The 13,733-nt window shown below is 47.8% G+C and overlaps 1 protein-coding gene across 1 annotated transcript; it reads right to left on the bottom strand.

Annotated features, from left to right (window-relative positions):
• Positions 1-1,000: 1,000 nt before the first annotated feature.
• LOC125554561 (65-kDa microtubule-associated protein 6) lies at positions 1,001-5,601 on the bottom strand. The gene is made up of 10 exons (XM_048718082.2): positions 5,349-5,601; positions 5,045-5,251; positions 3,764-4,018; positions 3,021-3,236; positions 2,610-2,925; positions 2,293-2,444; positions 2,107-2,194; positions 1,878-1,951; positions 1,710-1,784; positions 1,001-1,605 (listed from the first exon to the last, which is right to left on the bottom strand). The coding sequence occupies exons 1-10, from the start codon at positions 5,454-5,456 to the stop codon at positions 1,234-1,236; spliced, it is 1,863 nt and encodes a 620-aa protein (XP_048574039.2). The 5' UTR covers positions 5,457-5,601; the 3' UTR covers positions 1,001-1,233.
• Between the last annotated feature and the right edge of the window lie 8,132 nt (positions 5,602-13,733).

Genomic DNA, 13,733 nt, shown 5'->3' with positions numbered 1-13,733 from the left:
GGCCGGCGTACCCGCCCGGCCGGCATCGTCATCAATGAAAGCGGCGGCCGCGCCTCGTCCTCGGCCCCTCCCCCACTCGTCAAGCCGAAGACAGAGCCAGGGCTCCCCGTCATGAAGACGGAGCCCGGGCTCGCCGGCGGCGTCAAGGAGGAGGCGCTCGACGACGAGGCGGCCCTCAAATGGGCACGCGACAACTGGCTGCAGGCGGAGAAGGAGCGTCAGTGCGCCGCCCTCGCGCGGTTTGAAGCTCATCGCCGTGGCAGGGACGAGGGAGGCACCGTCATCCTCAAGGACAACGACGACGATGACGATGACGACGACAACGACGCGCCGCCACCGCCTGTCCGCCATGGAGACGCCGGGAAGGGGTCCAGCAGGGGCGACCGCGCCATCAAGAAAGAGAAGGCCGCCGACGGCGACGAGGACGGCGGCGATGTCGACGACTTCGCCGCGCCGATCGAGTTCTTCGCCCCATAGATCAGTTTTTTAATAATTTATGTAAAACGCCGAACATGTTTAATATGAATAACAAGTTTGCCGAATTTTAGCCGAACTTTGCCGAACTTCACCGAATTCAGCTTTTTTTAAAAATAAAAAAACACGTCCGGGGCGACCCTGGGGCGAGCGACTGGAAACCCGCTCACCCCCGCGTCGATTTAAGCGTCGGCTCGCCCCCAGGATGCGCGTAAAATCGCCGCCTGGAGAGCCAACAGCTGAAGATGCTCTAATCAGAGAGAGAGCTCTCTCTCAAAGCAAACCGTGCAGCATTGCCTTAGAGAGCGAACCAATCTATGGTTTGATGGTTAAAGAGACAGTGGTATCCTCATCCCACCAGGATTCAAATCCTGATGCTTGCATTATTTTTGAATTTATTTCAGAAATTTCGACGATACTTTTTCAGTGGGAGGAGACGTTCTCGTTCACGACGAGACACCTACGATGAGTGTATACACGTATGTATTGATGTTAAAAAAAAGCATTGCCTCACAGTTCAGAATCAGGGTGGCAAAGTTGCACAATATTGTCATTTCTTCCAGTGAAAGTATTTACACACGGCCACTCCGTAAAAGAAACATGAATCGCATCAACAGCTTCCGGCAGCAAAACAACAGCATCATTCGAAAACACATAAGATACCAAATTCTTTTCCGCCATGCTATTTCCCCTACCATCAAAGAACGAAAAAAAGGAAGAAAAAATGTGGGAGCAGCGGCCGCGATCGGCCCGGTGAGCTCAGGACAGCGACGCCAGCGACGAAGACATGCTGCCGCCGGCCTTGGCCACGGCGACGTAGTTGAACGACGACGACGACGCCGACAGCCGCCGCGCGCCCTGCAGGAGCTCGCCGCAGCGCCCGGCCCCCGCGGCCGACGACCGCGGCCTGTCGAGCTCGGCCGAGGAACGACCGCCGCCGCCGCCGCAGCTGGAGCCGCTGCTGCTGCTGCGCATGGACGGCGCGGAGCACGTGAGCCTGCCGGCGTCGACCCTCTTCCGGTTCATGCTGCTCGGCTCCGGCGTCCTGCTGAAGCCACCGCTGCCGCTGGGCCTCTTCAGGCGCGGCATCGTCTCCTTCTCGCTGAACAGGGTCCGCAGCTTCTTCTGCTCCTGCAACACGCCATCAATTTACTTCCGGTGAGTTCAGAATCCAGAAGAATTCTAGCAAATGCCGACCAAAATGCAGTGAGAGCGAGGATGTTTTATTTACTTACCCGGAGTCGCCTCCTCTCCTCCTCCTGCCTCAGCCTGGCTTGCTTGTGCTCTTCCAGCACGGCCACTAGGCGAGCCTTTACAAGAGACGAGAGGCAAACATTTCGTCAGCTACCATGGAAATTGTTCGCAGTTCGTATGCTGGTGCAGTAGAGCTGAAGGTAGCTTACCCCGTCGTACAGAAAAGGCTTCTTCCTTTCGCTCTCCCATGCCAGCGTTCGACTCATCAGGTTATCAACAATAGCTGCAGATCAACGAACAGTCGGTTATTTTTGCACAAACACATTCCCAACTAGATATATTTTTTGGAAAATTTCAACTAGTATGTATATAGGTATTTAAATCCACTCAATCAAACAAATAACGTATTAATTCAGAAAATGGTTCATCAAAATGTACCAGGAATCTTCATGATGATGACCCTGGCTTTCTCGGCGCGTTTCAGGTTCAGACGTGCGGTCCTGCCGGTGCTGAATCTGTTCTCATCCTGAATGAAACCAGCAGACGAGATCAGCACCCAGAGATCACTGTCCAATGCACCCAGATAGTACGCATTCTTTCAAATTGTAAGATCTGGAGACATACCACGTTGTGTTCGTCGAGCCATTTCTCTTCCTCGCAGGCCAGCAGCCACTTGTTGATCTTCTCCATGATGTCCTTCCTCGACTGATGCTCCTCCTTGGCCTTGGCTATCTGGTCGTCGATGCTGGCCATGAGCTCAGAAGGGTTCACGAGGCCTGATAATATGTAAGATGCGGTCACCATTAGAATTGCATCCACATTTGAAATGCATTTCAGTAATAAGTAAAGAAAAGCTCGGTGTGTCTGAATTTTTTTCTTTCCCAGTAGTAAAACTGAACAAGAAGCCTGCAGTGTCTGAAGCCTGAACTCGTAGTACGTACCGGAGTCGATGAGCGCGATGGACTTCTCGGGCACGGTGCTGGCGTCGGGCTCGACGTGCATGCTCCGGCAGATGTTCTCCAGCTCCAGCCTGCGCTTGAGCACCAGCTCCTTCATCCGGCCGGCCTTGAGCCTCGTCAGCCTCTCCACCTCCTCCTCCGTCTTCTTGATGCTCGCCATGGACAGCACGCCGGAGGACAGGACCTCCTCTTTCGCGGGCCTCAGGACGGCCGCCGCCTTCTGGAAGCCCCGCCGCTCCTCCACCGGCGAGTCCATCAGGTCCCACAGCTCCACCAGCGGCACCACGGCTTCCCGCAGCTGCGAACATTGGAGTAACCATTAGCGTCACGTTGGGGCTTGGAAGCAGAGGCGAACTAATTAAGGTTAACCGGTGGTGGTACGCTGGTATGTACCATGGCTGCTCGCTTGGCCTTCTCGGAGGTGAGCATGGCGACGACCTGGGAGAGCCTGGTGAGCGTGGTGTCGCTGATGCTGGTGGGCTTGCCGGGGTCGGCCTCGTGCAGGCCCGGGTGGACCTCGTTCACGATGGCGATGAAGTCCTCGCCCAGCACGTCGCACAGCGAGTGCACCTCCGTCACGTGCTCCAGGACCTTGTGCAGACGCTCCGACTGCCAACAAAAAATTGCATGTCCGTCAGCTTGTCGCCATCATGCATATCCAGATGATTGTTGCATATACTTGCATATCAACATTTTATACTAGTACTTGGCAAATCACAATCCGACTGCAACAAATTTTCAGTAGCCGTCAGCTTGTCACCATCGTGATTGTCATTACATATCAACATTTTATATATACTTAATAAAAAATCACAATCCTTGGCTCGCTGTGATCTTCTGAAGATCATAAAATCGCTATAATGATTGGTAGGAAAGTGTTGACCTGAATGGACCGATTAGCCAACTTAACAGCATCATGGACAGTGCAGGACCTGATCTGATGTCCTACTAACTAGCTGTTGATAGGTCCGTCTTAAACAAAGGTAGTAAAATCGATTGGATATCTTGATGGAGGGCTTATTTTAAGCAATCCCTGTCGGATGCATCCATCGACTGTCAAACGAAAAGCTGTAAAATTCTGATGTTTCAGAACAAAAAAGCGGTGAAATCCTGATGTTTCAGAACAAATTTCTTACCTTCTCTTTCTGAAGAGTGGACAGGCGTGCCCTGTACTCGCCCAGCCTCCTGATGGTGAGGTCATGGCCGTCGCCGGCCCTGGGGGAGGTGTCCTGGCCGTGGCTCCGCCCTGCGATTTCGGCGCTGATCTTCTCGATCTCCGACCGGATGTCAGAGAACTGCTTGCTCCGTTCTGCTCTCATCGCCCGCAGCTCCTCCAGCAGAGCCGTCGCCGATGACACCCGCTCGTTCAGCGACACGGTCCATTTGTTCACCTAAATAAAGATGAAGAAAAACCGTAATAGTGAGTAGTGAGTTTCAGTAAACAGGTCATGACTTCAGCGAGCAAGTTAAACAGAGGCCTCAACGAACAATCCTTTGCATGTATAGTTCTGTTACACCGTGTATAATAACTAATATAATGTTAGCAGACTCGATACAGAATCATGATTAAGTACCTTAAAACTGCCCATGCATTATTGATCCGTCGGCGAACTGCACTTTAAAAAGTGGTTTCACAAAGCTACACTTGTTTTGTGTCATTGTTCAGAATCATGATCAACGTAGGAGTATGTGATGGGCTTCCACCTTACTCCATCTACTCCTACAATGCATGTTTGTGTCTCTAAAGTCTAAACTCGTTTAAAGGGTCTATTTGGCTCCAAACGAGTCTCGCTGGCTATGACTATTGTTGTGGCAAGTTGACCGCTCCACGGTGCCATCCTAGGTAGCTAGGACCCACATGACAGGCGCCTCCATTTCTCTCTTCATCGTGGTATCAGTACTATTTTCTAAATAACGGTACTAAGAGCTTGATTCTGTGAAACTATTCGTTACAAGTCTATATTTCCCTTTATGGATAGGCTGAAAAGAATGTATGTTTACGAAATATTGTCGACAATCTTAGACCGATAGAGATCAAGGTTTTTTCTTAGAAAAGGAGGGAATCCCCAGCCTTTGTATCAATATCAATTCTAAAGCTAAATGTTTTTTTGCGGTTGCTAAAGCTAAAGGTTTTAAACTTGGACTATTAAGTTTTAGAATTCCGGTGCCTCGTGCTCGAATGGACCTCCTTTGGGTTGACTCCAAAATTAAAATGGAGTGCAAAACTATAGATTTTGACTGGTCATGTAAATATCATAATATTGAAAATATAACATTTACATTCGTAATTAATACTATTAACGCGGGTTATTTTTTTACTCCTCAAAGTAAGTTCTGAAGAAAAAAACAAGATGGGTGCCGGGAAAGGAGAAGCGGATTGCCGCCTGGCTGCCAAAGGCCCCAAGTAAGTTACGTACCTTGAACTGCGTGGAGTTTTCGGCGCCGAGGGCGGCGGTGAGGGCGGCGATCTCGGCCTCGCTGGCGGCGAGCGACTGGTGCAGCAGCGCGCGCTCGCCGGTGGCCTCGTCGACCTTGCGGCGGTACACCCGCGTGCACTCCGCCTCCAGCTCGTGCACCATCCGCTCCCGCTCCTCCCGGCTCTTGCCTATCTCCCCCCACAGTTGCTGCACACACACACATCCACTCCACATGTCAAACCACAGCGCTTGAAAACTCAAAGGACAGAACAGAGTCCGGCGAGGGAAAGATCGACGGACGCACCCTGAGCTCCGCGAGCAGGGGCGCGCAGCTGCCGGCGACCTCGGCGCCGCCGCCGGAGAGAGCCAGAGGCGCCATGGCGTACAGCAGCTCGGCGGCGACTTCTCCCATGGTCGTTGTACTTCTACGCGTGCTGGCTGTTGGAGAAGAGACGACAATGCACCAGCTAGCTCGAGAGTTGGGAGAGGGTTTAAGCGTCCAGCTAGCAAGCAAGAGGGAGACGTCGTTGATTGATGGATGGATGCGTCGGGTGGAGAGGAGAGCATATATAGCTGAAAGTGCCAGGGCCTCGGGTCGGGACGCCGGGCCCGCTCGCAGCCTCCGCGGCTCGGTACGCGACAAGTATCGGATGGTCCTGTGTGTAACCACTGACCAGCCAGCAGCCGCGCTGATGATGATGATGATGATGATCATCGACTGACTCCGTGTAGGGCAGAGCAAAAAGAAGGCTGGCTAATAAAGCCAGGGTTTTGGTGCACGAATAATATGCTTGATTTGTGGTTTGTTTATGCCTACTTCTGGCTGGGCTGCAGTTGGCCTGGAACCATCGACGATCATGCATGCTGGTCATGAACCCTAATTTTATGATATGATATTGGCACTTGCCGACTTGCGCGCGTCACAAACAAATGAATTAACAACGTCCGTCCGGGGTGTTTGCATCAATCCGTTGCATTCCCACATGGAAAAAGAATTAGCTTTTGCTTCGCGGGCCTAGTCAAAAATCAGACCGATGTCCATAGTTAATTGCATATATATACTCTGCAACTGCAACTGACATGACATGCACGAGAAGTAGTAGTAACAACAGGAACTCTCCGCCAGCTGTCCCTACCGAGATTTTTGCACAGCACTATATATTCATCTCGCTAGTTTAGTGCAACATGGGTATCGATGCTCGTTAGGTACTATGTTTCATATTTACGTCAGGACTAGCAGAAGCCCAATGAAAAGAAAGAAAATCCGGACGGTGCAACGGAAAGATGTTTGGCCGTGCTTTTCATGCATGGGAAAAGGGAGAAATTGCCATCTGATTAAGATTAAGAAGAGCTACCCGCAACATAGATAATTTGCATCATCCGTTGCACTCCCACATGGATAAAATAATAAGCTTTCTTTGCAGGCCAAGTAAAAAATCAGATCGATGTACATGCATGCTCTTCGAACTAAAACTACAACAAGAATTATGAAACAAAGGGAGTAGTTAATTGCGTGCGTATACGATATGCCTCCGTCATGACATGACATGCACGAGTAGCTCATCGATGACTAAACCGGCAATACGAGTAATAATAATTACTAACAAGAACACTCAGCCGGGTGACGAGATTTTGCGCTATATATATGGGACGCGGAGTTTCTGCACCCGAGCTCAAATGAGCTCGGGTGAACAGTAAAATCAAAACTAAATTAATTTTTTTAAAAAAAATCCAAATTTTTTTTGGGAGAAACATTGACAAAAGTTTTAAGTGCTTGCAAAAATTCGCCATGAAATCACATTTCTAGAAGGCGTGGCAAAAAAAACAAAATCGGTACTCTGAAAAAGCTACTTTCAAAAGCATTTTGGAGCACTGAATTTGTTTTTTTTGCCACGCTTTACAGGAATGTGATTTCATGATGAATTTTTGTAAGCACTTAGAACTTTTGTCAATGTTTCTCCCAAAAAAAATTTGGAATTTTTTGAATTGTTTTTATTTTTTTTCGATTTTACTGTTCACCGAGCTCAAATGAGCTCGGGAGCAGAAAGGCACTTTCGTATATATATGTCGCTACTTTAGTGCAACATGTCTACTATTACTTGTTAGGCATAGTACAGTACTATGTTTCATATTTACGTCAGGATTTGCAGGATTTTCAATAAGAGAAAGAAGTCCCGACGGTCCAACGGAAAGATGTTTAGCCGTACTTTTCATGCACACATTAGTGCATGGGAAAAGGGAGAAATTTGTCACCCGATTAAGATTAAGAAGAGCTACCCGAAAGGTGTCTGTCCAATTCATTATTCGTGCACCCATGCATGATGTCGATCGACATCGACAGCAAGCAAATCCCTCGATTATTGCTCGATTAAGCCCTCTTTAGCTCACCCGCAAAAAAAAGAAGCCCTCTTTAGCTTTCCAAGAGGGTTTCCGGGCTTTTTTCGCGGTAGGTTAGCAAGTGCATAAATAAAGCAGGCTTGAGGTCAACTACTACCCGGAAATAGACCACACACCAGATGCTATGATTGGGATTGTTCCTTTCTTCCCAGGCTTCTTTATCTTTGGGCTTGTCTCACGGTGGTTGCATGCATGCATTGGCAATGGCAACGGCAAAGCTGATGAATGATATGCTTGGGTTGGTGCAAATTCTATCCCAACCGGCGGCAAGCCCCCGGCCGTGCGTTTGCACCTATGCGAATGTATTCGCGGCACCCAATCTTTGGCGTAAAAAACTAAGTGTTGTGTGCGCTTGCATGGGGCCTACGCCTGATGCAAACATTCCAACAGTCCCAATCATCAACGGTCGATGCCTCTGCATTGATTAAGCTGAAGAAAGCGTGGATAAAGGACACAGCAGATTGATTTGACAGAAAAAGAATCGCATGCTCGTTTCGGTGGTTCATATATGCTTCAGACAGATGTTGGGTGTCGGGTTCACCAAAGTGTACGTGTACCTCTCATGGAATTTTCTAAACCGTTGTTCATATTCATACGAGTAGTCTAGCAAAGATGTTTCAATAAACATTCCTAAAGAAGCATGTTTCGAGAAACAGGCTTCATGAGCATCTCCAACGCCCACCCCTCAAAACGGACCACTATTTGTTTGTGGACTGGTTCACGGACACAAATACATGAGTCAACCATCCAACCCTGTCTCCTAAACGCCTGCCCCTGTTTTTTTTTCTAAACTCTGCAACACTCAAAATAATTATAGAAAATAGCATAATTCATCCATAAATAACTTGCAAATATCCCTAGTACAACAATGTATGAACGTAAATGGTCTGCTCTCATTCTTGTGGACGTTCGGGCTATACAATGCGGTGATTATCAAGTTGCAACATTGATTGAATCAATGAATTGGCCAACATGTAAAGCAACAAGAAGCAAAACTTACGATCTCCATTGTTGATGAGCCTTGTGGCTACATTGTCTCTACTCATGCAACCGCGCCGCAAAACTTCATGACGGAGTTGGAGATGGTGTACCACGGATGGGCTAGCGAATTCACATTGCGGGCTTGGACCCCCCCCCCTCGCCTCATGCCTATAAAGTCTACAGATACAACCTTCCGCTAGACCTGGCCATCCGCCGGGCTGGGCTTCAGGCTTTTTCGGGCCCAAGCTAGACTCATTAGTGAAAAAGCCTGGCGGGCCTCGGGCTGGGCCTTTTCCATAAAACACAAATATGGCAATCCCAGGCTCGGCACGGTGTGTCGTTCGGGCTCAAAACCTAGGCCCAGGCCTAGCCCATGGGCAAGACCGGGTCGGGTCGGGCTTTTTCAGGTCAGGCCGACCGGGTCGAGTTTCCCATGGCCAGGTATACCTTCCATACATCGCACAACTCATTCTCCATCACCGAGTACCCTACCATCATGCTTACTCTAGAAAACAATGAGAAGTTCAACAAAAAGCTCAGTGGCATTTGACCGAACACCTGTCGGGTGTGTCGTCTGCCATGGACGATGTCGGCAGGGGGAGGGTACCTTGTTATGGACAGATCCTGAGTGGGCGCGGCGTGCCCATGGTGGGCAGGCGTGTGGTGGGTGCTGCAGACTTCCAACAATATGCCTGGGCGGCGACCGGAAAGGTACAGTGGCGGCGACGGCTGAGGAGGGTGCGGATGCAGAGTGCTACCTCTTGAGCTTGCGTTGGTTTTTCCCTTGAAGAGGAAAGGGTGATGCAGCAAAGTAGAGTAAGTATTTCCCTCAGCCTTTAATAACCAAGGTATCAATCCAGTAGGAGACAACACAACAAGCCACCGAATACCTGCACAAATAAACACCAACTTGCACCCAACGCGACAAAGGGGTTGTCAATCCCTTCACAGTTATTTGCAAAGTGGGATATGATATAGATGGATAAACGGTAAATTAATATTTTTGGTTTATGGAACGAAAAGTAAAAGATTGCAAAGAAAGTAAATAGGAAACTAGAATTGTAGATAGGAAACTTATATGATGGAAAATAGACCCGGGGTCCATATGTTTCACTAGAGGCTTCTCTCAAGATAGAAAATATTACGGTGGGTGAACAAATTACTGCCGAGCAATTGATAGAAAAGAGCAAAGTTATGACGATATCTAATGCAATGATCATGAATATAAGCATCACGTCTGTGTCAAGTAGACCAAAATGATTCTGCATCTACTACTATTACTCCACACATCGACCGACTCTTGCCTACATCTAGAGTATTAAGTTCATAAGAACAGAGCAACGCATTAAGTAAGATGACATGATGTAGCGGGATTAACTCAAGCAATATGATGAAAGCCCCATCTTGTTATCCTCGATGGAAACAATACAGTGTTGGTTCCCCTTCTGTCACTAGGATCGAGCACCGCAAGATTGAACCCAAAGCTAAGCACTTCTCCCATTGCAAGAAAAACCAATCTAGTTGGCCAAACCAAATCGATAGTTTGAAGAGCCCTGTTCAAGAATTCATCTGATTAACCAGTTAACTTGCCGATTAATCCCTACTCATAGGGTCCCCGAGTAGCCGATAACCCGATAAATCATCCGGTTAATTGATTAAATGACCGATTAACTTGCCGATTAGCCTATTAATCCCGTACTCACCAACCGACCGAGCAGCTACCAGTTAACGATTTCCTCAACAATGTTGAAGAGACTTGCAAAGATATCAAATCATGCATATAAGAATTCAGAGGAGATTCAAATAATATTCATAGATAAGCTAATCATAAATCCACAATTCATTGGATCTCGGCAAACACACCGCAAAAGAGTATTACATCGAATAGATCTCCAAGAACGTCAAGGAGAACTTTGTATTGAGGATCAAAGAGAGAGAAGAAGCCATTTAGCTACTATCTCACGCTTCATCGGAGAGGCAATGGTGTTGATGTAGAAGCCCTCCGTGATCGAATCCCCCTCCGGCAGGATGCCGAAAAAGGCCCCTAGATGGGATCTCATGGGTACAGAAGGTTGCGACGGTGGAAAAGTGGTTTCGTGGCTCCCCTGGAAGTTTTTGGGATAATTGAGAATATATAGGCGGAAGAAGTAGGTCGGTGGAGTCACGAGGGGCCCACAAGGGTGGGGGCTCGCCCTCCGACCTTGTGGCTGCCTCGTGGCTTTCCCGACATGCACTCCAAGCCCTCTGGATGTCTTCTGGTCCAAGAAAAATCATCACGAAAGTTTCATTCCGTTTGGACTCCATTTGGTATTCCTTTTCTGCGAAACTCTAAAACAAGGAGAAACAGAAACTGGCACTGGGCTCTAGGTTAATAGGTTAGTCCCAAAAATCATATAAAATAGCATAATGATGCATATAAAACATCCAAAACAGATAATATAATAGCATGGAACAATAAAAAATTATAGATACGTTGGAGACGTATCACAGAGCAAGGAGGAGCAGGGTGGAGTGGAAGGAAGTGGCCCGGGAGGGGGATTTTAGTGGGCCGGAGGTGTTAGAGCCCAATGTGGCGGCGGTCCGGACTCCGGCGCAAAGCTCCCCCCCCGGTTTGCATTCGGTTTGCGCATATTCAGACAAGCGGACTTCCGTGGACACATAGAAGTGTGTCTTGGATGGCAAACTATGTACAGACGTATTCAGAAGTTCTGAGAGCCCACGTTGGAGCCGCCCTTATGCCACACTTTATAGATAAAGTAGTAGACAGTACATGAGGCACCAGCTAGTTTAACAATAAGCCCAAGCAAAATGATATCAGGAGTTCATCGGCAATGGCTAGGTAGGAGTTTTTGTTTTTGATAAAGGATGCTTTTATTGACTTAAAATTTAGCATCAAGCGAAGACAAAACATGATGAGCAACAACCTATCCCGAGTCTTGCTCAACTTTAGTGAAGAATCAATATGAACAATCCATAGAGATAATACCTAGGACCCATCAAGCAACATTAGAATAAGGTGAAGACTTACTTGTGTCCCCAACAGTCCTAGTATTGCTAGTTGCAACAAGTTATGTGTGGGTAATAATATAAAAACAGGATGTATCCTAAAAATAAATCAGTACTGAGATAAAAATGCAAATAATGAGATTTTGGAGTTTTCCTTATATAGAAATTGGACCGGGTTCATAGATTCATTAATAGTAAGCATAGTTATGTGAAATTAATTAATCAAAAAATCATGTTATGTTATGTTATGATATAGGTTGGGATCATGTTATATATTCGATATGTCCATAAATTCACTAGATTAACACACGAAAAAACTGATGGTTAATACTCCACTCAAAGTATTGAAACCTAATAAAACAGATTAATTGCATAAAGATATATTCCCCTTACCCGTGCAATGCACGACATAATGAGTCATACTTTGTTTTTTAATCTTAGTGTAGTTATTCCTAGTGTAGTTTGCTTCCTTTGAAACGACAACACCACAATATGGATGTAGTCAACAATGACCTAGGATGTATAGTAAGGTGGCTAGGATAACAGCTAAGTGAGTATGATATCTTGAGAGATAAACTTCAAAGGGTGTCCGGATGAGGAATCAGGTGGAACAAAACAGACACTTTCAAAGGCTATGTGTAGGTCTTAAATAGAAGTCATTGTGTGAAAACCATCAATTTAAATTGATGGTGTTCCGACCAGGGGTGTCTCACCATGTAGATTGCTAGCCTGGTGGGCCATCCTGAGGACCCCTAAGTTGGTTCCTGATGACCCACAATAATAGGGGATCAATCATAGTCCTTTTGATAAGTAAGAGTGTCGAACACAACGAGGAGCAGAAGGAAATGACAAGTGGTTTTCAGCAAGGTAATTTGTAATGGACAAGTAACGGTAACGGTAAAGCAGCAAGGTAGCCCAATCCTTTTTGTAGCAAAGGACATGCCAAAACGGTCTCTTATAGTAAGCAAAGCGTTCTTGAGGGCACACGGGAATTTCATCTAGTCACTTTCATCATGTTGGTTTGATTCGTGTTCGCTACTTTGATAATTTGATATGTGGGTGGACCGGTGCTTGGGTGTTGTTCTTACTTGAACAAGCCTCCCACTTATGATTAACCCCCTCGCCAACATCCGCAACTATGAGTAAAGTATTAAGATAAAATCTAACCATAACATTAAACATATGGATCCAAATCAATCCCTTACGAAATAGCGCATAAACTAGGGTTTAAGTTTCTGTCACTCTAGCAACCCATCATCTAATAACTACTCCACAATGCATTCCCTTAGGCCCAAAGATGGTGAAGTGTCATGTACACTACAAAAAAGACACATCCGTGACATTTTGGGCCGAACGAAATTTTTTTCTGTCATACATATGACACTTCTATGACGATAATTGTGACAAAACCTGGTATCATCATAGATGTGGTGGGCTCCTACTTCTATGACAAAAAATCATGACAGAAAATGGGCTTTTCGTCCTGGGCGGGCCGGAGACGCAGCTGCATGACATTCTTTGGGCCGTCCATGACGGAAAAAACCGTGGTAGAAGCGAGGGGGAGGAAAATTTCGGGGAGTTCCCGGTTACGGTGGGAGGTCGGGGGCCGAGCGATGCGTGTTTCTCTCGTACACGTACGCGCGTGTGTGCGAGGAGTTGGATCTAACTGAACCTGAGCGAGGTGTTGGGCTCTAACTGAACCCGAGCAATTGCACTGCAGGCTACGCGTTACTGAACCCGAGCGATCGATCGATGGCTGTTAACTGAACCCGATCGAGCGATTCCTTCGCTACTGCTGCTAACTGAAGCCGGTCGATGCTGCCTCTGGGATGAATAGTGAGTGTTGCGGGGGGGGGTGGATGAACAGTGAGCGGTGGCGTTGCCTCTGGATGAACAGGACCCCGTGGTGTGGTGGAGGGCTGGATGAACAGTAGACGGTGGAGGGGTGCCCGTGGAGGGGTGGTTGAACAGGACCCCGTGGTGTGGAGGGCTGGATGAACAGTAAACTGTGGAGGGGTGGTTGAACAGTAGCCGGTGGAGTAGCGCGCGGTGGAGGCTGGATGAACAGGAGTCCGTGGAGGCTGGAGGAGGTCGACGGTGGAGATGAACAGTATCCCGTGGAGTCCCGTTTTGCAGTACGCCACACCCCTCCCGATGAAAAGGACCCCCGTTTCGACCGTAGGAGGTCCGTTTCGTCCGTTTTGCGGTATGCCACACCCCTCCCGATGAACAGGACCCCCGCTTCGACCGTAGGAGGTCCGTTTCCTCCGTTTTGCGGTACGCCACACCACTCCCGATCAACAGG

The sequence above is a fragment of the Triticum urartu genome, chromosome 4A (genome assembly GCF_056163025.1).
Source record: "Triticum urartu cultivar PI428250 chromosome 4A, HENAU_Tu73, whole genome shotgun sequence".
Classification (NCBI taxonomy): Eukaryota; Viridiplantae; Streptophyta; class Magnoliopsida; order Poales; family Poaceae; genus Triticum; species Triticum urartu.
Note: the sequence above shows the minus strand (reverse complement) of the source record. Positions and strands in the feature narration are given on the sequence as shown.